Source organism: Rhinolophus sinicus, chromosome 14, assembly GCF_057876585.1.
Source record: "Rhinolophus sinicus isolate RSI-liver-muscle chromosome 14, RSI-T2T, whole genome shotgun sequence".
Classification (NCBI taxonomy): domain Eukaryota; kingdom Metazoa; phylum Chordata; class Mammalia; order Chiroptera; family Rhinolophidae; genus Rhinolophus; species Rhinolophus sinicus.
Window position 1 is genome coordinate 137,559,041 of NC_142514.1, and position 21,574 is coordinate 137,580,614.

The 21,574-nt window shown below is 57.4% G+C and overlaps 1 protein-coding gene across 6 annotated transcripts in view; it reads right to left on the reverse strand.

The window, feature by feature from the left end:
• MYO7A (myosin VIIA) overlaps nucleotides 1-21,574 on the reverse strand; it is a 69,200-nt gene that overhangs the window by 15,237 nt on the left and 32,389 nt on the right. For 3 of the 6 annotated variants that reach the window (XM_074335724.2, XM_074335723.2, XM_074335725.2), the window contains 20 exons: nucleotides 20,595-20,732; nucleotides 19,105-19,263; nucleotides 18,562-18,654; nucleotides 16,377-16,471; nucleotides 15,474-15,558; nucleotides 14,705-14,923; nucleotides 14,107-14,214; nucleotides 12,921-13,130; nucleotides 12,328-12,531; nucleotides 11,929-12,105; nucleotides 11,384-11,473; nucleotides 9,931-10,058; nucleotides 7,651-7,777; nucleotides 6,787-6,906; nucleotides 6,093-6,266; nucleotides 4,995-5,222; nucleotides 3,502-3,672; nucleotides 2,280-2,397; nucleotides 1,437-1,563; nucleotides 57-340 (listed from right to left, as the gene is read on the reverse strand). In XM_074335724.2, coding sequence (XP_074191825.1) covers nucleotides 57-340; nucleotides 1,437-1,563; nucleotides 2,280-2,397; nucleotides 3,502-3,672; nucleotides 4,995-5,222; nucleotides 6,093-6,266; nucleotides 6,787-6,906; nucleotides 7,651-7,777; nucleotides 9,931-10,058; nucleotides 11,384-11,473; nucleotides 11,929-12,105; nucleotides 12,328-12,531; nucleotides 12,921-13,130; nucleotides 14,107-14,214; nucleotides 14,705-14,923; nucleotides 15,474-15,558; nucleotides 16,377-16,471; nucleotides 18,562-18,654; nucleotides 19,105-19,263; nucleotides 20,595-20,732 — 3,055 coding nt within the window. The remainder of the gene's footprint in view (nucleotides 1-56; nucleotides 341-1,436; nucleotides 1,564-2,279; nucleotides 2,398-3,501; nucleotides 3,673-4,994; nucleotides 5,223-6,092; nucleotides 6,267-6,786; nucleotides 6,907-7,650; nucleotides 7,778-9,930; nucleotides 10,059-11,383; nucleotides 11,474-11,928; nucleotides 12,106-12,327; nucleotides 12,532-12,920; nucleotides 13,131-14,106; nucleotides 14,215-14,704; nucleotides 14,924-15,473; nucleotides 15,559-16,376; nucleotides 16,472-18,561; nucleotides 18,655-19,104; nucleotides 19,264-20,594; nucleotides 20,733-21,574) is intronic. The other 3 variants (XM_074335726.2, XM_074335727.2, XM_074335729.2) reach the window with 1 other exon arrangement.

Below are 21,574 nucleotides of genomic sequence, written 5' to 3' on the forward strand. Positions count from 1 at the left end.
TGCCTGATATCCCCTGACCCCCCAGTGCCTGGCAGCCCATGCCAGGAGCCACTCACCAGGGTTGGGGTTGTCCTGCAGGGCCACCACGTACTTAGACCTCTTACGGAGCCCCTCCAGGAAGGTGACCACTAGGTCACGGATGTCCTCGGCATTGCTGGAGGTGAAGGTGTACTCATCCCCCTTGATGGTGGCCAGCGTGAAGCTGGGGGCTGTCAGTTTGGCTCCCCTGCAGGACCAACACGGAGAACAGGGCCCAGCCGGGGTCAGTCCTGCCCAGCCCGAGTGAGACGCAGCATAGCCCAGGTCAGAGCAGCCCAGCGAGAGCAAGACACGGCACTCCCTGAAGGAGAGCAAGGCCAGCCCAGTCAGACGCAGCCCAGCGAGAGCAAGACATGGCACTCCCTGAAGGAGAGCAAGGCCAGCCCAGTCAGACGCAGCCCGGCCAGGGTGAGACTCGGCCCAAGTCAGATAAAGCTCAGCCTGAGTCACACATGGCCCAGCCAAGGTCACACATGCTCAGAGGGAGGCCTGCAGGGACCCAGCTTACTTCCCCTTTGCTGCCTAATTCCTATTAACCCTCTAGGTCTCAGCTTAGATACCCTTTCCTCCAGGAAGCCCTCCCTGCCATCCCATAGCCCTCATCACACGAGTCCTGCTTTAACATGGCCTGTTGAATACTCATCTCCTCTCTCAACTGAAGCTTCAAAAAGGCGAGGACTGTCTTGTCACCACTGCATACCTTGTGCCTGGCACGTGCCTGCTCAGAGCTGGTCACGGCCCAACGCTGGCCCACATGGGACAGATCCCAGAGACACTCCTACAAGCCCCGGATAGTGCTGCTGAGGACGCCAGTCTACCCCAGGAACCTACCCCGACCCTTGCTCCCAGGTGCACTGCACTTTTCAATTTACAGAGAACTCGCCTATTGATGGTTGCGTGCATTCCTCGCCACTATCGAGGAAAGTATTAAGACCTCTATTTTGGGGATGAGGATGTGGAGATGAGTCCACCAGGCCCCTGAATCCCAGGCCAGGCTCTGTCTGTACACCCTCGACGGTTCCCGACTGTCCTAACGACCCACACCCATCTCAGAACCGTTAATCCACTGCAAGACCCCCTCCATCCCCGTGAGGGGGGAGGCACAGTGCAGCACAAACTGCTCAATGACGCGTGACCAGGAGAGGCCACTGCGTGCCTCTGCATCTCGGGGACGTCCTCCGTGATGCGGAGCCCCCCCCTCAGAGGCCCCATGACCCATAGGAAAGGTCCGGGCGCCCTCTCCTTCCCATCTGTCTGTCTGTGCCCCCACCTGCTGCTCCTCCCGTCAGACCGGGCTGAGTCAGGACGCTGCACGTGAGTCCCACGCCTGCCAGGGTCTCTGCAGCTTCACTGTCTCCCTGCTCCGCCCTGGGGGGTGTAGGGGGGCTGGGACTCACCTACTGCTGGACACAGCCATGATCTCAGGGAAGGACAGCTCCAGGAGCACCTGCTCCTGCTCGTCCACGAAGTAGACGCCCGTCCAGTTGACGGCCACGATGACGTCGTTCTTGGGGAGAATGGGGCCTGGGGCAGAGCGAGGCCCTGAGAGGGAGGCCTCCCCCGCCAACATGCAGCCCTTTCCCATCCTCGCAACCACCAGGGTGGAGGGTCTACGGATCTCCATTTTACAGATGGGGAAACTGAGCTTTAGCGAGCACCACCTCCCTGGAAGCCCAAACCCAGTGCGTGGTGGGAAGAGGGTGCTGAAACCAAGACACTGGGTGTGAGTCCATCCCTGCCACATCACTGCCCTGCAGGGAGGTGGAGTGTGGGGAGGGCTTGGGCTAACCCAACCCCAAGGTTCCCTCCAGCCTGATACTGGTGATTCTGTGAAGCCCCGCAGGAGCACGGGGCCTGGCATGGAGCAGGTACCCCAAAGTGACAGCCCGAGGATGGCTGAACTAAGGGCCTGTGTGGGCTCATGTCAGCCACTCCACTCTCAGCTTCACAGTCAGCCCAGCCTGTACTCTGGGCCACCCTCTTCTGTAGGTGCTTTAACAATCTCAACACTCATTCAGTTCAACCTAGTATGCCGTGGAGCACCTACTATGTGCGACAGAGCCCAGCTACACTGCAGGAGGCAGGACCCACTCAGCGCACTGGCCTGAAGAGACCAAGCAGCCCCGTGGGCAGGAGCCTGGCTGGGGCACCTGGGTCAGGCCATCCTCTCCCCCTGCTGTGAGATGGAGTCGTGGAGTGACAGTGGGAAGAGCGCATCGAGGCAGGAGAGCGGGGGGTACCTGAGAATTTGTAGGCTTCATAAAACCTGGAGAAGAGCAGGGGCCACTTGAAGCGGGCGTAATTGACCACATCTTCTTTGACCTTCTGGGAATCCGTTCTCCTCTGGGCATAAATTGCCTGGAGGGGGACAGACAGGAACAGGGGACAAAAAGACATCACACGTGCTCTGTCTGGAAATCAAACGTCCCTGCCCCCAGGCTAGAAGCGACCCTGGGCTCCGGTGCCCTCCTGTACAGCATGGCCTCGCCCCATCCCATCAGCCCCCCACCACCCCATCACTTGCCTGCCTCTTACTCAACATCAGTGAGCGCTTACTGAGGAAACATGGGTCCCTCCCATATGGAGCTCTCAATTCAGCAGAGTAAAGAATTACAATTGTAGCCCGCACAGGTGCAGGGGACGGACGGACGGGCTGTGGCAGCGACAGTGTGTAATGGAGAGGAGATTGCCCAGGACGGAGAGAGACGGGGGGTGGGAGGGAGGGCAGGGCCTTGGGGCTGGGCCACGCCGAGATACAGAGGGGTGCAGGGAGCCTTCAGGGAAGGATGGAGGCTTGTGGACCGCTCACCAGAGAAGGCAGAGGGCTGAGTGGGAGGACGCTGTGTGGGGAGGGGGTTCGAGACAGCTGATTTGTGAAGCTGTCTCGCAACTTGTGTGCAAAGATGATTCTGCTCTTAACACAACCAGGGCCCGGAGATGGGAGGCCTGGGGGGTCCCTTCCAGCAGCCAGGGTCTGCCACACTCTCCCCCACCAGGACACTCTGCTCTACTTGGCAGCTCCTTAGCCTGGAAGGGAGCTACTCAGGGCTGGTTATGGGCCTGGGGCCTTAAGCAAGGAGGTCGAGGGGGCCTGTACACAAAGTTCCGCAGGCAGGAAGTTGGGCCAGAGTTCTTGTAGGCAAAAGGAGGGTGCCTCTCCTAGAAGCTCCTCCAGCATGCACCAACTCCTGAGCGTCGCTCTGGTAAGCCCCTGTGCAAGACCAGAAGTGGGGACCCCCAGGACCCCTGGGCCATGGCTGGATGTGACCCATGGCTGTGTCCCTGGCAACTGCCCAGAGCAGATGACGAGTGAACTGATGTCCATGGTGGAGAAAGGCGGCCATCCTGTGCCCCCAGGAGCCCATGGACAGACACGTCAGGTGAGAGCTGTGACTCCTTTGACTGCCCGGGTGCTTACTCCTTGGCCCAGGTCTCGCCGAAGACCCCTGCCAGTCCTCCTACCTTTTTGTGGGCAGCAATGGCCAGCTGGGCCCACTTCTCGAGCGTCTTCAGGGGCGTGATCTCGCGGTCGGGGATGTAGGTGGGCACGAGGCTCAGGAGGCGCTCCAGAATCATCTCGGAGCCGTAGTCCACAAAGTACTGCTGGGAGGCCAGCTCAGCCAGCTCATCCTCCTAGGATGGGGTGGGGGTGTGTGTGATCTCGTTCATACACCTTCTGGGAAGCCCTTCCAAACCACCACAGCCCCCAGGCCCCTGCCTCCTGTAGCTCTCAGACCCATCCTCCGGGCCCTGTGCTCTCTCTCATTTACCAGGAGCTCTTGTCTACTTGGTGAAACCATGAGCTCCCTAAAGGCAGGGCCACACTCCTGGGTCCCTTCAGCATCAGGGGCACCTGAGCTGACCCGGAAAGACCCGCCAGCCCATCAGTAATGGGTCAGCCACTACCCCCTTGGCCCAGTGAGATAGCAACAGGGGCTGACAAACGTGAGAAAGGGAAAGGACAGCCCTGACAGTGGGGGACCTGGGTACCACTGGACACTGTCAGAGTGAGGAGTGCATCACCATTCCCTACTCCATCACCATCGCTACACCCCCTGCAGACAGTCAAGTATTGAACAACCCATAGGCTATAGTGCAGAGGCTTCATAGAGTCAGCTGGGCCCTGGGCATCTGTGCCTTCTTTGCTTGCGGCTGGCGCATGGCAGCCCCCGTGATGCCTGCCCGGAGCTCCCCAGGCTCTGGGAGCAGGGGCATTAGAGAAAGGCTCTTGGGTGCCTTGAAGGCAGTGGGTATTTCCCAGCTAGTTCAAAGTACTTCGGAGTGTTAGCAGCTGATGTGGCTGTACTAATACATTCTGCCTGAGTCTCAGCTCACCATCACCATTATCATCACCACCACCACCACCACTGTCCCCAACGACACCACTGTCACCACCACTAAGGTCACCAACACCATCGTCATCATCACTGCCTCCACCACGGCTACAGCCACCACCAACCATCCCCTTCATTTCCATCATCTCCATCCTGCTTCCTCCATCATAATCACCAACGGAATCGTAAGTGTCAGGAGAACCATCACCGCCATCATCAAAAACAAAACCACCACACCACTCCTGTCCTCAGAAAGAGATAAAAGGATACGCACTTGCAAACGCTGATCTAAATGAGTGGATCTCCTACTCCCTTAGAGCAGAGAGTTCTACACTAACTCAGAACAATACAAGCTTTGAAGCCTGTCCTCTGTACCGGGCACAACCACCACCGCAGTGTCAGAACACCTTCCACTGGCAGGACACAGGCTGTTCTTCAAAGCCCTCACTCCTGCTTGTAGTGAGACATCCAGGAGGGGCCTGGATCATGCTGGCCTCAGTCAGGCTAAGCTCTGCATTAGCTGATGGTGGGTGGGTCACAGACAGCAACACTCAGCCCAAACTCAGAAAACAGGTGGCTGTGAGCCAAGCAAGTTCAGCCAGAAGATTCGCTTGCACTCACCTTCTCACACCTGTATTCCCCAAACTTGACCCCTCGCACCACCTGCTGGTAGATGAGATTGGTGGCCACGTTGTCTTCCGAGGGGTTGTGCCAGGGCGTGAACACCTCTTTGCGGAAGAAGAGGCGCCACGGGGCATTGCGCTCCTGGGCACCCTGCTCCTTGGCATACTGCTCACACTGGGAGATGGCATCCATGACGTGGTCACTGCCACTGCCCAGGGAGGACACCTGTGGGCACAGGGCTGGAGGTCACCCAGCGGAAAGGTGAACAGGCAGGGAAGGACTACAAAGAGCCATCGGCTGTGCCAACTGTTCTCATCTGGATGCAAAGCTGAGGGTCAGAAAGAGGTAGGGAGGTGCCAGGTCCCTGAGGAGGCAGGTCAGCATGGGACCCCTGGATGCCAGCCACGGGTGTGAGCGGACTTGGCCACACGGGAGTTCCCATTTCCTAATGTAAGCCTTTTCTGACGCCAACAGACAAATGGTCACTGGAAACACAAGGGGTATCTATCTGTAGGAGGGGAAAATCCAGGCAAACTGCCGGACAACGTGGTTCTGCCCCTGGACCTGCAGGGTGGGGGGCACCTCTGCTGTGCGTGACGTTGCTGGGTGTAGAGGCAAATCACCTACCCCCTGGTCCAGCTCCACAGAGAGGGCTCCAGCCTGGATGTGCCAGGAATGCACACACTCCAGGTCGTCACTAAGGAGTGAGAAGAAACTACCACAGCAACCTGACGAGGAACTATATCCTCATTTGTAAGTGAGAAAACTATCTCAGAGAGCCAAGCGGCTGCGTGCTCCTGCAGCCCATCTGCCGTGTTCTCTCTGGCATCAGGCGAGGACTGACTTCACCTCACTGCATGACTGACGTGAGCTCTGGATTTCAATCTACACTGTACTGTTGGATTTCTCTTTAGGGATTCAAGAGCGCTCCAAAAAGGAGTTGGCCAGAGCCAGGGTTACTAGCTGCTAACAGAGAAGCCCTGGAAGCCAAGTAACCGCCCAGGTCACCTGAGCCAATAGGTGGCAGCACTGGGCTGGGAGCCGGTTGGCAGCTCAGAGCAGTGCCAGGACGAGGCACTTCAGGGCAGGCCATACCTTATCGAACAGGGCAATGTAGAGAGAGAACCCGAAGCGGTCCTTGAGGGAGATCTTGTCGGCAAGCGCGTTGCAGAGCTCGCTGGCCGTGGTGGCCGAGTCTGTCAGCAGGGTCTTGGTGGTCCCATCCATGAATGTCACGGGCAACATAATGGGCTTCTTAGACTTGGTGGCCTGAAAGTGACCAAAAAGGGTTTGTAGGAATCCTCTCACTGCAGACCAGCTCACCCCTCTGTGCTCCTGACTCCCTGCTCCCTATGGGGTTGGAGCTGCTCCGGAGCCCCCAGACCCCAGCATCCCATCAGGACGTTGCCTTTTCCTGGTCACAGGTGCCCACCACCCCAATAGGACGTCCATAGTCCCTGAGCCAGAGCATTGGGGCTGGGAGGTTGGCACTGCCACATGCCACATAAGTATCACAAGACCCTGTGAAATGAGTATTGTTACTGCCGTGCTGTCAATAAAACCATAGAGATATGGAGGGAACAACACCCAGTCCGAGTCATTTAGACCACAAAGCCAGCAGAGTCAATCATCCACTGGGGGCTTTCCCTTTCCAGTAGGCCTGGGATTCCAGAACTTGGTGGGTGCTTGAAGAAACACAGAATCCCGAAGCAGGGAATGTTTCTGGGGCACTGGAGTGCACTGTACACACACACACACACACACACACTCGGGGGGCCGGGGGCCACACCTGCAGTTCCAGCCAGCTGGGCGGCTGTGTCCGTGTCCCATTGACGAAGGTCCTCCTGAGCCGCTCCTCACAGTACGGGGCGTAGCCCGGGGGTCCCCCGTGGATGAAGTTCCGCAGGTACTACAGATAGAGGACCAGATGAGGGCACCCCCGCTCTGGCCTCCCCCACCTGGACCAGCAGAGCAGCTCGGCAGGTCTCCTGCCTCCAGTGCCTCCACCCACACTTAGGACCTGCTCCTCAGTGCACGTCTGCCTACGCCCCTCCTCTGCTTTCCATGGCTCCTGGCTGCCCTCAGAATCCAGACCCTGTAACTCAGCTCGGCGAGGCCACCACACCCCAGCCCCGTGTCATCTCAGCGGCGCCTGCTGCCTCCCCCCACACACCATACCCACTCTTCACCTAGCTGAGCTGTTGCTCCTCCTCCAGGGCCCACCCCCCTGACTCCTCCTGACCGACCGGGCAACCGCTTTTTTCCTCACAGCACTGACCAGCCGGGTTGGTCCTGCTGGCACCTGTGGCCATAGCACCCAGAGCCTGGCACTGAGAGCAGTCAAGAAAGAGGCTGAGATGAACTAAAGTACCTGCTCCAAGACAGTATGTAGAGGGCACAGGAGACATTTCTGTTAAATTCAGTCTCCTCATAAATAAAATAGGCTGAGGGGAGAATAGCATGAAGTGCTGAGTGCCTGGCAGGAGGGACCAGGAAGATAGGCCTGGTGACAGGCTGTGAGGCCTGAGAAGAGGTGACCCTGGTGGGGCCTTGTTCCCAAGCTCCTCTGAGCTTCTTCCCCTGCTCTCTCCCCACCATGCTGGGGACATGGCCGGCTCCCCTTCCCACCCCAGGGGCCTGGTGCCTGCCCTACCTTAACAAACTTCTCAGAGGGGGCGAAGCAGCCCACGCAGAGAGACACAAGGATCCAGCCCCGAGCGTAGCTGCTCTTGGAGGGGTTGTGGGTGAGCTGTTTGCTGATCTGGCAGTAGATCTCATCCCTAGGTAGGTGAGGAAGCACGGAAGGGGGGCTGCCTCAGAAGAAAAGCCTCCCTGCCAGCAGCAGGTGGGACACATAGGCTGCCCTCTCCTACTTGCCCAACACCACCCAGGAGGAGGCGGAGTGGGGCAAAGTAGGGAAGGCTGGGCTAGGGTCTGTTTTGGAAACGGGCTCATCAGGCATAAAGCACCTTCCTGGCTCCAATCTAGATCCATGGCCGGGGCCCCATGATCTGGGGGGTAGGGTGTATCTTGCTCTGGGGCACAGCAGCCACAGCCACTGGTGACCACTTTGGTGAGAAGCACAGGTTCCACCCCTGCCTCTTCCCTCACCAGCTGGGTGGCCCCAGCAGGTGAGTTCACTTCTCTGAGCCCAACCCATGGTCATGGCAGCAGGTAACAGTTTTTACTAATGCAACTGGCACTGGCAGAACGGAAACAAAAACATCTGGGGAGTTTCTCCGGGGGGATGAAGTCTTGATACATTTCCGAAATGTTTGAAATGTAAGTGGCCCTGTATCCGTTTTGTAATCAGATTAAAGCAATGAAGGTAGTTTTTTGCTTTCATTTTAAAGGGAAATAACAGGATTGCTGTGAAGAAAAATGAGTCCAGGCTTACAAAGCACCTAGCACAGTAAACCCTCAAACAATGCTAGCGCAGTTATTATCCATTGCCTGACTGTTCAGGGCCAAGAGCAGAACCCACGATGATGCAGTGACCACCAGGGGGCGCTCACTGCTCCTTGTCCTCCTCCCTCTCAGAAGGGACTAATTCAGGGGCTCCCCAGTGTGACCGTTGGATCAGTGCGTTTACAAAATAAATTCTGGAGGTTGCTAACTTTTTATCATGACAACTAAGGACATTTAAAACACACCACACACACACACACACACACACACACACACACACACACAACCAGCCCACTTTCTACATCATAATCATTTCATAAAACAAAGATAATTTTAATATTCAAAAAGTAGGAAGGATGAAGTCTCCGAACAAAGAACAGTCCTTTAAATAAATCAAATTTAGCTTTAGAAACATCCTTATTTTCCCATCTTTGTCACAGATCGGTGAAAACTTTGTCAGCTGCAGCTGGGAGCCCCTGACCCCGGTCGTTTTTTTGGATGGAAAGACTGAGACCAAGAGAAGGGAGGGGTCAGCCTTAGTACCTCAGGGAGTCAACCCCAGCCTTCCGGTTCTTGGTCCAGGCCTCCTGCCTGGCACCATGTCCTCCAGAAGTGACCACTTTAGGTCTGATTGTGAGATAATTGGGAGACACATTCTTGCCCCTTAACCACACCTTGGATGACTACCTTTTCTTCCTGGAGGCAGGTAACCCTGGTTACTGTGACCATCTCTGATAGTAACTGACCTCGAGGAGCAATGAGAGCAGGCCTGGCAGCAAGGCAGGTGGTCTGGAAGGCTAGTGAGCCCTGGGCAAGTCTCTCCCCTCTCAGAACCTCCGTTTTCCCATTGGTAAAATGGGGCTCAACCTTCCCCGCACCCACCCCATCCTGCTGCCCTCCCAGCCAGCATACACAGCTTCGTGGGATCAGCTCTCCTACTGACCGTCCTGTGCAGACAGAGTTGTCAGAAAGCCTATGTTTTCCCTCCACTGACCTAGCGGAGCTGATTCCTTAATGACTCCTGGTACCCCCTGAATCATCCCAACACCCCCAACACCCCAGTGAACTTCTCCTGGGCCCAAGCGGGGAAGGAGGCACTGTCAGGATTCCAGGCATGCTGAGCACAGGAGCCCTGCCCATGGCCCTGGGTCCGGGGCACTGACGGTGAGCTGGCAGGGATGGGGTTAAAGCAGAAAATGTACGCCAGATAATGATAACAATAGCTACCGCTTACTGAGTGCCTCCTGGGTTAGCTCCATGTAGTTTTATCTGCCCACAGCCTAGGAGGCAGGTACTGTTATTATCACCCCTTTACAGATGAACAAACTGAGACAGAGATGAAATAACTCAAAAGTCATACAACTAGCCAGCCCCAGAACTAAACCTAGGGCTATTTGGCTTAATCTGTGGGAAGGTGACAGAGCCACAGCTCAGCCACCAAAAGCCTTTCAGGGCTGCACTCCAGGAAACGCGGGGTGCCACCCAGCCAGCCACCACCCCCGCAGCCCTGCCCGTCACCGCTGACCGGAGCGCTGGCCGCAGGATGCCGTTGCCAATGACGAAGTGCAGCTTCTCCAGGTTGGAGGTGGGCCGGTCCTCCAGCATGCTGTTGCCCTGCACCGTGGGCTCCCCGTCGTGCAGCCTCTTGGTCACCTGGGCCACGGGGAGGGGAGAAGACTTGACCTGGGGAGGGTGACGTGAGGGGCCCTGCCTGGTGCTTGAGTCTGCCCACTCCTCCGGAGAGCAGAATCCTGGGCGTGCCCAGAAGAGCTGGCTCCCAGCACTGTCACACCCCCAAGTCCTGTCATATTCCACCCCATGCAGAACAGACATTAGATCAATGAGTGACCCACAGAGCTGGGAGCACTGGCCTGGTGACACCCACTTCTGGGGATAAGGCTCCTTGACCCCGTATCCCCACCCCCTACCCCAGAAAAGCCCTTTCAGCTAGAATAGGGACCTGCTCCTCCCACTACTGGCGGGACCCCTATCTCTCCAGGGTGGGTCCCCCACCCACAACTCTGACACCCAGAACACTTCCCAGTCACCATCATCCATCACCAATGCCCTGGCCCCTCTATGGGAACAGCCCCTGGCCCAGGTTCTTACAGATGCATTTATCCTCTCTGGTCCCACACAGCCCACAATGCCAGCCCTGTGCCTTGCCCAGAGACGCAGAGTGAGTGAGAAGGTGAGTGGCGGGATCGTGCCCCTACAGCTGGGAAAGGTGTGGGAGGCCCTCACATCTACTGAGCACCCACGGCCATCACCTTGTGCCATCCTTCCAGGAACCCATGGAATGGGCATTTTCTTCCCTGGGTGTCTCAGATACTCAGTGGCAAAGGTGGGATTCGAGTCTGGGGCTACGTGATTGCAAGACTGGATTCAAGCCTCAGATGGGGAACAGGACAAGGGCACAGGCAAAGTTGGCTGTGGAAGCCCCAAGGAGAAGTCTGATGGCTGTAGAGGGGTTCAAGGAAGCTTCCTGGAGGAGGTGACCCCCCCAGGCAGAGAAGAAGAGGAATTTTAGGCAGAGGGACTGGTGTGAGCACATGTAGGGGAATGGGGGAGCCAGGCTCCCTGCTCTGTAATGCTGTGTTTGGGTCTGTCTGCCCTCCCAGCCTGGACAATCCTGGCGCACAGGAGCAGGGTGGTGCCCAGAAAAGGCAACAAGACTAAATCCATGCGTTCAAACCAATCAGTAATGTTAATGCCCATGGGCTCTTATTCCACAGAAAGGTCCTTGGGTCAAACTCAATGGGTCCATGCCCTGGCAGGAAATGTCCTTCCACTCACCATCTGTCACCAGCCCTCCCCAGCTCTCAGGTCCCCTCCCCTGAGAAGCCCTTCCTGACATGGCCTCAGCTTGAGCTCACTGCCCTCTTGCTGTCTTCCCGATCACCCCCTATGCTGTCCTGCTGCCAGCCGTCCCAGACCCCGGGGGTCCCAAGACCAGGCAGCCCAGGGTCTGCTCTAACCTCCTCGGTCAGCTTTGACTTCTTCTTCAGGGTCAAGTGCACCAGCTTGTGCCTCACGCTGCTCTTCTTCTGCCCCTCAGGGAGCTGGACCTGAGGATCGATGGGGACCAGGGTCAAGTGATTGGGCCCAAAGTAATGATGAGAGAGTGGACAATGGGGCTATGGCTGGAGAAGTGTCTTACTGCCACGCTAATGTGTATGAGGGAGGCTCCCCACATTCCCACCTCCCTGCACCAGACAAGTGACAGATGGGAAAATGGAGACTCAGAAAAGTGCAGTGGCCTGCCCAATGCATCAGTATTAGCCCTGGTTCTGCAAAGCCCGTCTGCTCTGCTACGTGGCCTCACTCACTCGTGGCAGCACGTTACAGTTTACAAAACGCTCAGACATTTGTTTCCATGAGTAGACAGAGGAGAGCGGGCAGTTGAAGAGGTGAGGCAGAGGCAAATTTTAGGATGCTTCTTCTACACCCTGAGGCTGGGGTGCCAGGCAGCCCTGCCCACTGTCCTGGGAGGGACATCGGCTGGAGGGCACCGGGGCCTCACCTCACCCTCGCCCTGCAGGGTCTGCAGCTCCCTCTTGTACGTCTTCTTGCCCAGGGTCTCATAAATCTTGGTCATCACTGGGATCTTCTCGCTGCCGTCACTCATGGCCGTGTGGTACTTGGGCTCCGGGAGGTCCCCCATGAACCGGAGGATGGTGATCCAGACTGCCAGGGCCGCCTGGGGGCAGAGCCATGCGAATTAGAACGCCCACGCCCAGGGTATAGCTAAAGCCATCAAAGGAACCTGGGGGTTTGGGAGAGGGCTGGAGAAGCCCACCGGAGGGCCACTGTGTACACACCGTGTTCCTCGGCTTGGGGCTGGGTTAAGTCAGCCCTGGACCTGCCCACCAGGGACCCGCCACCTCAGTACCTGCACTGGCAGCACAGCCCCAGCCCTCACCAGCTGGTCGCCCTCGTCGTCATGGAACAGCAGCGGCTGCTTGAGGGGCCGCCGGCTGTACGTGTGTGTGGTCGTGCCCTGGAAGTAAGTGGCAGCGAACTTGGCGAATTTATACTCAGAGAGGTCCTCCTCATCCTCATCAGGCAGGGGCAGGGCTGCGTCCAGGTCCTCCTCCACCATCTCCCTCCGCCCGCGCTCCAGGTCCTGAGGAGATGAGAGGGGGTCCCTGCCATGGGGGCAGACTCGGGGCCGGGCTGCAGTCCCCCAACCTGTCCCTGGGGGGCCAGCTCTTCCTCCACAAGGGTGGCCTGGGTTCATCCTCTTCACTATCCAGACAGAGCCCGGTGCACGGTAGGTCCTCAATATACAAATGAATAAAAGTTTGTGAGTGGCCTGGAGGAGGACAGTGACTGACACAAGGTCACATGACAGGCTGGTGGCCAGACAAGGCCTGGGACCTGCGGCCCCTTGCTCAGGTCCCCTTTGCTCCTTCTTCTCAGAGGGGACCAGGTGGACTTTACTGCAAAGGGGCACAAGAGGAGGGAGGGCCATTACACTGGGGCTATCCCGAGTCCCTGTCCCCAGCCCGGTACCTCAAAGCCACTAGGTGCCTGGCCCTCCTGGCCTGGCAGGCCGCCTGAAGTCCCCAGAAAGCCAAACATCTTGTCCACCATGTCTGAGTGATTGATGGGCTCGTGGCGGGCCCTCTCCATCTGCTCCAGGAGCTCCTTCTTCCGCCGAGCCTCTTCCTTTTCCTTCAGCTCTCTCTCTGCGTCCTCACGGGCCAGCTGGGCCAAGCGCTCCTGGGAGGCGAGGGTGATACAGAGGAGACAGTTTCAGGGAGCAAGTCCTCCCTGGGGAGCCCAAGAGAGCCCCTGCAGCAGCCAGGCCATAGTCCCAACCTTCCCCTGGGCCTCCTGACCGCTGAGAACTGAGCCGCGGGCTTTCCCACCCTGGGCCACACCCTGCTCAGAGCCCAGTGCAGACAGACGCCCAACGGTAATGCCGCCTGCCCTTCAGGACTCAGCTGGAACGCCTCCTCCAGGAAGCCTGCTCATGCCTCCCCAGCTGGAGGGGACCAGCCAACCAGAAATCCCAGCTTTAGACCAGCACTGTCCAATGGAAATGCAATGCTGGTGATGGAAGGAGAACTGACTCTGGGTGGTAAACGCACAATGTATTACAGACTTGTATACTTAAAACCTATGTAACTTTACTAACCATTGTCACCCCAATAAACTTTAATTTAAAAAACAAAAAGAAAAAGAAATATAATGCAAGGCCACGTATGAAGTGTCTACACTTAAAATAGTGAAAAGAAATAGGTGAGATCAATTTTAATAATGTATTTAATTTAACCTAATATTTCCAAAATGTTATCTCAACATGTAATTAATATTTTAAAAATAGTAAGTGCTTTACATTCCTTTTTTTCTTACTGTCTTTAAAACCTAGCGTGTATTTTACACGTGGAGAGCTTGGTTATTTCAAGTACATCATTAGCCACACATCGCCGGTAGCTCCATCCTGGGCACTCTCACCCCAACTCAGGCTTTTTATCTAGGTGTTGTCTCCCTGCTAGAAAAAGTGCTCCTGAGGACGTGGACCCTCTCACTCTGGAGCCACAGCCCTCTGTCCTTTGTCCTGCCTGGCCCAGAACCAAGCACCCAGTGCACGCATGAAGGAAGGTTGCATGGACAGAGGATAGACAGCCTGTGTTGGGTGAAGGCTGTTGAACCAGTGAATGGACATCTAAGCGCTGGGACATTCTCGGCTCACCTGATGCTTGCGTTCAGCTTCCTCCTTGGCCTTCTTGGCGCTCATCTCCTTTCGGAGCTTCGCCTCCTCTGCCAGCCGCATTCTCTCAGCCTCCAGGCGCCGCCGATACTAAGGGTAGGGGCAGCCCGTGAGCACGGAGCCCGTGAGCACGCAGCCTGTGAGCACGGAGCCCTGACCGGGCTCTGGGGCTGGGAGATACTGTGTTAAATAATTTGGCAGATAGGGAAACTGAGGCATCTGAGAAATTATCCAGGTCACAGAGTGGGCTGGGGGCACCAATGATCCCAAAACCAAACCAGGTTTGCCTTGGCCGCCCAACGATTCACAAGAATGACTGGGGTCCCCAGCCCTGGCCTTGGCTGGGATGGAGAAAATGAGAGGTCTGGCACCAGTTTTGTCCTTCTTCAGAGGAGGCATAGCCCTAGCTCCCCTCCGTGGGCCTCAGCCAACAAGAGGGGGTGATTTGTCCTCCTGAGATGGAGCAGCACCCCGCAGAGGACACTCTCCTCATGGTGGTGGGAGCTGTGGGTCCTGTGGACTCAAGACCCCTCACCCCCGGGCTGGGACACGCGCGGGCGCTGTGGACTGGACCCCTCACCTCAGCTCGCAGGCGCCGGTGCAGCCTGCGGGCAATCATGCCCCGGGCGTAGGCCTGCACAGTTAGCACAGCCCAGAGGCGGTGGCGGAATGCTTTGCGCACCAGGTAGGCGCGGCAGCGGGCCTGGAACTCGATGATGCGCCGGCGGGCCAGGCGGTACTGCCGGTGCAGCTTCCGGGAGCGGTGCAGGGCCTGCAACCGCAGGAAGCCCAGCCGCATCTGCGAGGACAGAGCCCACTCAGAGCCCTGACTCCAGGCGGACCTTCACCCTGGGAGCCTCACCACACGGGGCCCACTCTGAAGGCCCCACTCCGTCTCCCTCAGACTAGGACTCCCCAGAGGTAAGCTCCACCCCTTTCAGGCAAGTTTCCCAGGGAGTGGCCTTGGCTGCCCTTGAGAGGGGCTCCTGAGAGGGTCCCCCTGAGAGGACCCCATCCTCAGACCACAAGCTGGTCTCCTTCCTGTCCACCTCCCCAGCCCCAAGTCCCGGCTACAGCCCAGTTGCTCCTCTGAGATCCGTGAGACACACCTGCTCCTGGCCCCCTCTGAGCTCTCTGATGACCCAGTGCTCATACCCACCAAAACATTCCAGAAGTAAAGCCCAGACTTTACTTCTGAAAGAATCAGACTTGGACTTTGGGCTGGAGGAATGGTAGGGGCAGGCTAGGGCAGTGGCAGGAGGCCACCCGGTCCCCAGGCACAGGTACGTCCTACTGCTATGGCAATGGGGCCAGGTTCAAAGGCCTTGTGGGGCCAGTGGCAGCCTCACCAGCCCATAGTTCTTCCTGCAGTTGTGGCCCCTCCAGTGCCTCTGGATGAGGGTGGCAGCGTTCTTCATTTTCAGAAAGTTGGACCTGAAACAGCAGCATGATGTAGGAGATCGTCCTAGCAGAGACTCGGCACCAAGAGGCAGACAGGGTACAGGCAGTGTTGGGAATCAGGAGAGCAGGGTGAGTCCCAGCTCTGTGTCTTCCAGCTACATAACCTGGGGCAATGACACATCACCTCTCTGTGCCTCAGCTTTCTCATCTGTAAAGTGGGTAGAATGATACCTGCCCTGCCTGCCTCACAGGCTTGTCATATGAGCCCCATAGGGAGCCTTTCCAAAGTGTTTATTGAATGAATAAATGTACGACTAATAAGTAAATAATATGATGGATGGATGGATGGAGGGAAGGAGGGAGGGAGGGAGGGAGGGAGTGACCAGATGAACTGCAAAAGCAGAAGGTTGTGGGATTTCTGTGGAGCCTGAATCACACTCCAAAGTCAGTCCTTCCCATTTGTGAATTGTCCCAGCTGTACACACGTTCCTTATATCAAATATAGAACACACTTTGTAATTTATAAAATCTCAAATTTCCTCTTTGAGAAATTTCATCAGGAATCCGAGACCACAGAGTGTTCACATGTACATGCCTCATGTATCCACATGTGCGTGTTTGTGAATAGGTGAGTGTACTGTGTTACTGAGTATACGTGGCACAGACGGGATGTGTGAATCATGGCTGTATGTTCATCCATGTGCTATCCATGTGTGTGCTGGTTTCTGTGGTGTACATGGATGTGCACGCTTATTCCCAGTGTTCACATGCAGGGCACAGAGGTAAGCCAAGCAGACGCACACGCACCCATGTGTGGGCTCCGGTGGGGAGGAGCATTTCCGGGCATGTACCTGTCTTTGAACCCCCGGATGACCTTCTGGAGGAGGATGACTCTGTCGGTGATGGCCTTGTCCCGCTCCACCTCCAGCAGCATGTCGTGGTGGTCCTGGAGGGCAGAGCTCGTGAGCAGTGTCCTACCAAGCTCTCCAGTCCTGGGGCTCGGGCTACCCCAGGTAGGCTCTCTCTTCTTTCACTCAGAGTCCAGGCCTAGGGCTCAACTGGGCCCCACAGGCTCCCAGCCCTGCTCACGGGGCAGCCTCTCACAGCCACCAGTACAGAGAGAGGTGACTGTGGCTGTTTCCCAGAGGCCTGGGTGGGACAAATGGAGCAGGAGGAGCCTAATTTGACTGGGTGGGATCAGCTGGCTTTACCCCTGTGGCCTTCCCTGCTGAGCCCCTGCCTTTCCTGATGTCACTGTCGCATCAGTTTCTGACCTGGGCCAGGCCACTTTCATAACCCGCCAGGATCTTGGCAGCCATGTCCTACCCAGTCTCCTGGCCTCTGTCGCTCCCCCTGGCCCTCCCTAAGGAGGTAACTTCCTCAAACAAGTCTGATGGTGACCTTACAGGGATACCCCCAGGTTCCCAGGGACTCCTCCCTGGCACCCAGGCCCTCCATGATCCAGGCCCTGCCGACTTCTCCAGGCTTCTCTCCTCCTCACCCCGAGCTCCCAACCCTCACTCCAGTTAGACAAGACTTCATCATTTATTCAATACATATGAAGTGAATGTCTCCATTGTTAGCACTGTGCTAGGAGTCTCAATGAACCAGGGAGACAGGGGCCTTGCCCTGGAGAGGCGGAGTCTTGTGGGAGGAGCCATATCCATCAGCAAATCACAGACCACATCTCTTGTGGACGGGGCTCAGCACAGATGAGCTGCTCAGCCAAGCCTTTCTGAATGAATGAATGAATGAATGAATGAGAAGTGGACATTGAGGCTCTGGAAACCACTGCCCATTTCTGAAGAGCCAGAGAGGTGAGGATGGGTCGATGATAGTCCTATAGGTGCCATTGTGCTGCATGCCTTCTCTCCCTTACCCACCTGGGCTGGGCACCAAATCAATTCAGGCTGGAAGCCCAGCACCTGACCTTGGGCAACTCCCTTCTCCTTTCTGAGCCTCTGAAATGGGCATAATAATCCTACCTCACTGGGTTGCTGTGACAACTAAATGAGATCATGGATAAAAAGCCCACACTGGGGTCTGGGCAGTTGTGAGATGCACAGGCAGGGAACAGTGGACACATTTTTCCAATAAGGAAATGAAGGCTCAGGGAGATGAAGGGACTGGCCCGTGGCCCCTCAGCCAGGAGGAAATTAGACCGGACCCCAGGACTCCCGCCAGCTCAGGGCCAGCTCCTCCCATCCCTCCACCCAGATGCCCTGTACTGACAGGGCTCCACCCAGTACCAAAGGAAGGAGCCCTGCCCCGTCACCCAGGACAGCCAGAAATGCAGTACAGCGGAAATGGAAATGGGGAAGCTGGGGTACTGGGAGCTCACACTCTCCCTGCCGCAGCTGCCCCACCACCATCAAATCCCAGCAAGCTCTGGACTCCCCATGGCCTAGTTTCCTTCTCTTAGCCCTGCTCCCTCCCCAACTGCCAGGCTCCAATGTCCTGCCCAGGTTTCTGTGGGAGCCAGAGAGCTCCAGGCTGCGGGGGTGGGGGGACACAGAGGGTCCTCCACAGCCCCAGATGAACCCTGCCTGACAGGAAATCGCAGGAGGAGACGTAAAGATACACTCAAGAGGGCTCCCCACTCCCAGGCACATCCCATTTTACAGATGGGGAAATGAGGATCAGAAAGGGCCATGACCTGCCCAAAGTAGGGAAGACAGTCCTCCCTGGATTGAATCCAGGCCTCCCTGGTGAGCCCACCTTGATCTTCTGTTTTCTCACCCTGAGTCAGTGCTCTGACCCCACCCTCAGGTCACAGATGGGCTCAATACCAGCTGTCCCTCCCCCACAGTGATACCCCAAGGTTCTGGAGAGGTGACGATGGGTCGATGATGGTCCTCAGAGCTGAACGAGAAGGCCTCATTCCCCACCTGCTTCTCCTATTACAAACTGCAGGGCAAGAGGATCCAAAGGCCCAGCACTGACCCCATCTGATGCTGTAGCTTCTCTAAAGCGGCCGCTTAGGGCACATTCCCACCCGTGATGGGACGTTCACAGCGAGTCAGAGGCTGTGCTCACCTTCAGAAAGATCTTGGTTTTGCCGATCTGCCAGTCATCATGAGTGCCCAGCACAGCCTCAGCCATGCGCTTGCATGTCCCCCGAAGGTCATCCTGGGGGGGGAGGTGCACAAGGGAATGGGCAGCCCCGCCAATGAGAAGGTCCCCTGCGTGTCCCTCCCGAGGCTGGGAGGCAGGGCTCTTGCTCCAGTTCTGCCCCTGACTCACTTTATGACCCCAACCCGGTCCTGCCTTCTCTGATCCTCACTGACCTCCTCAGCTCCACAGGATAACTGCAAAACCCTCTTCCACAGCTGACATCCAGGGCACACTTGGCAGCCCTGGTTTCATCCATTACACCACATGTGTGACGTCCACCCCTACCGAGCACAGCCATCAAAGCCTGCGGAGGCACTCCACTGCCTGAACCCCATTTTCCCAGCCATAGCCAAGGTGGCTGAGCCAATGTCATGTCCAGTATACTGTCCCGATGAGAAAACTGTGGCCCTCGCCCAGCCCAGAGTTGGGACTCCCCGTCCTGCCATCTATGCCCCAGCTCTGTACCTGCTTGTAGGCCGGCTTCACCCCGGGCAGCAACACTCGGTATCGCTCCACAAACTCCACAAAGCTGTAGCGGATGGGATAGCCAGCTCGACGGATTCGGATGGTCTCCATCATCCCTGAGTACCGCAGCTGGCGCACACACAGGTGCCGGTCGAACAGCTGCAGGCACAGAGCCAAAGCCATCAGCACGGGCGGCTCCTGCTGGGAGGCCAGCGCTGCTCTGCATTTCCCCAGCCCCAGACCAAGGCCACACAGCCCACAAGGAGCAAAGGTGGGACTGAACCTGAACCTGCAGTTCAAACCCACACAGCAGCACGACTGAGACCCTCACAGGGGGTGAGCTGGTGCTTGGGGGGCACAGAGGAGAGATGGCTTAATTCCCCCTTGGGACCTCTGGAGGGGGCTTCAGGGAGGAGGCAGTCTTTGCTCTAACCCTGACAGGAGAGAAGGCACTGGAGGTAGGTTAGAACATGTGCAAAGGTGTGGAAGCCTGAAAGTGCAGGACATGTTGGGGGACTTTACAGGGACTGAGGAGGCTAATTCACACCAAGGTTATGATAGCGCAGGTAGTGGGTGCCTTGCACAACCCCAGGGGGTGCCCTTCTTGTTGCAGGAATTATAGACTTGCAAGTATTCAGACAACTTTCTGGCTGCTGACAGTAAAGAGCCTTAAGAAGGAGACACATTTTTCTAACTGGCGCAAGTCATATTTGTCATGACTGCAGGGCAGAGCAGGGCCGCCTGGGGTTCCTGGAGGGGCTGGGAAAGCTAGGGAGGGAGCAGGGAGTCATGGGTTTGATTTGCGTTTGAGAATCTTGTCTCTCACTGTAGTGGGAAGGGGGCCTGGACAGGGAAGATAGGCTGCAGGAAAGCAGGGGAGCATCGAAGACATCCTGCTACTGAGGTCCACGCAATAGAGGCTGACATGTGGGTCCAGAGAAGGTTCCAGAGGCATCTGAGAGTGAGAGAGATGGTACCTAACTGCCTTGGCAACGCCCTGGCCTCAGTCCCCTGGACCTCCTGCCTTAGCCGGGGAGCTCGCTGGAGCCCTCTGTGACCCTCATGCCTCTGCAGACCTACCTGGTCCTGGGTCCAGGGGGACTGGCCAGCCCACTCTGAGGAACGTTTCCAGGCAGGGGACAGGGACAGTATGTGGATGGGTGGCTCCCGCCACCTGTTTCCTTTCCCTCCATGCACTTTCACTGGCCTCTGCTTCCCCAGACCCTTCAGGCCCCAGCTTCCCCCCAGGCCTCTGTGAAGAGCCTTGTGGTACCAACACCCTCCCCCCCAGAACCCTGAAAGGAGGGGGCGCCCAGTGAAGGGCTGCCCAGGCTCCCGGCTCTGTAGCCTCAAGCCCCTTAACTCCCCTGAGCCTCCTCCAGTCCCACATCTCAAATGTGTGAGCCATGGAGCACCCTGCCCCCCATGGCCCGCCCCCATCCCCACCCCCGGGCTGGGCCGGGACTAGCCCCCTGGCCAGGGCCGCTCACCATAGGCTTCTTGAACTCGTTGGGCTTGATACAGCGCACGAAGAAGGGCTGGCAGGCCCCCAGGGTACGCATGAGCAGCTCCAGCGACCGCTTGAACTGGCTGCTGAGTGTGGGCGAGCGCTTCCTGGTCTCCGCGCCCTGGGGGGACGAACCACAGCCATGGGAGGGGCTGACCTGCCCCACTCCAGCACTCCAGGAAGGGAAGCCGGAGGGAAGGTCGTGAGGTCAGGGCCTCAAGGAGAACCGCCCCGGGAAGCCGCTGGCCAGCACTGCACTTGGGGTTTTCTTGTGACTTGTCTGGTCTGGGCTAGAACTTGGACCCCAGACACCCTCCCGCGCCGCCCCCTCCCCTGTAGCCTCCTGGGACCTGGGCCAGGAGTACTACACGGGGAGCTGGGATGCCCCAGGTCCCCCACCCCCCTGGTGTGCTGGATGACCCTCTCTGAGTCTCCATCCTTCCTTTCCCAGAGTAAATGAGTGACCTAACTTAGTCACCTCAGGGCACTGGGATCGTCCATAGAGAAAGGTTAGATAGACCTAAATTCAAACCCTGGCCCCACTGCGTCCTAGCTGTGTGATCTTGGGCAGGTCACTAAACAGTGCTGACCTTCCCTTTCCTAAATGGGAATAGTGCCATCTGTCTAGCTGACAGGGCTGCGCAAGGTTGAGCACAGAGTATGTAAACAGCAACCTGGGATGTGGGGGTGTGGGGTTAGGGGCACGGAAGTGTGCTGCCTTTGCCCTCCCCTCCTGTGGGACTAGCCAGTCAGCAGCAGGCTGGGTGGGGCACATCCCCCCACCCCAATCAGCCTCCTAAGAAGGCACACAGCTGGCCGCCCACAGGGCTGGCCCAAGACCCAAGGCTCTGTGCTCCATCAGCTGCTCTGAGAGAGCAGGCCACTGACCCCTGCACCTCCCTGCCCTGTGGGGTCCCCTCTCAGAATACTGTGAGGGGTTTGTTGGGGAAGGACCTGAGCAGC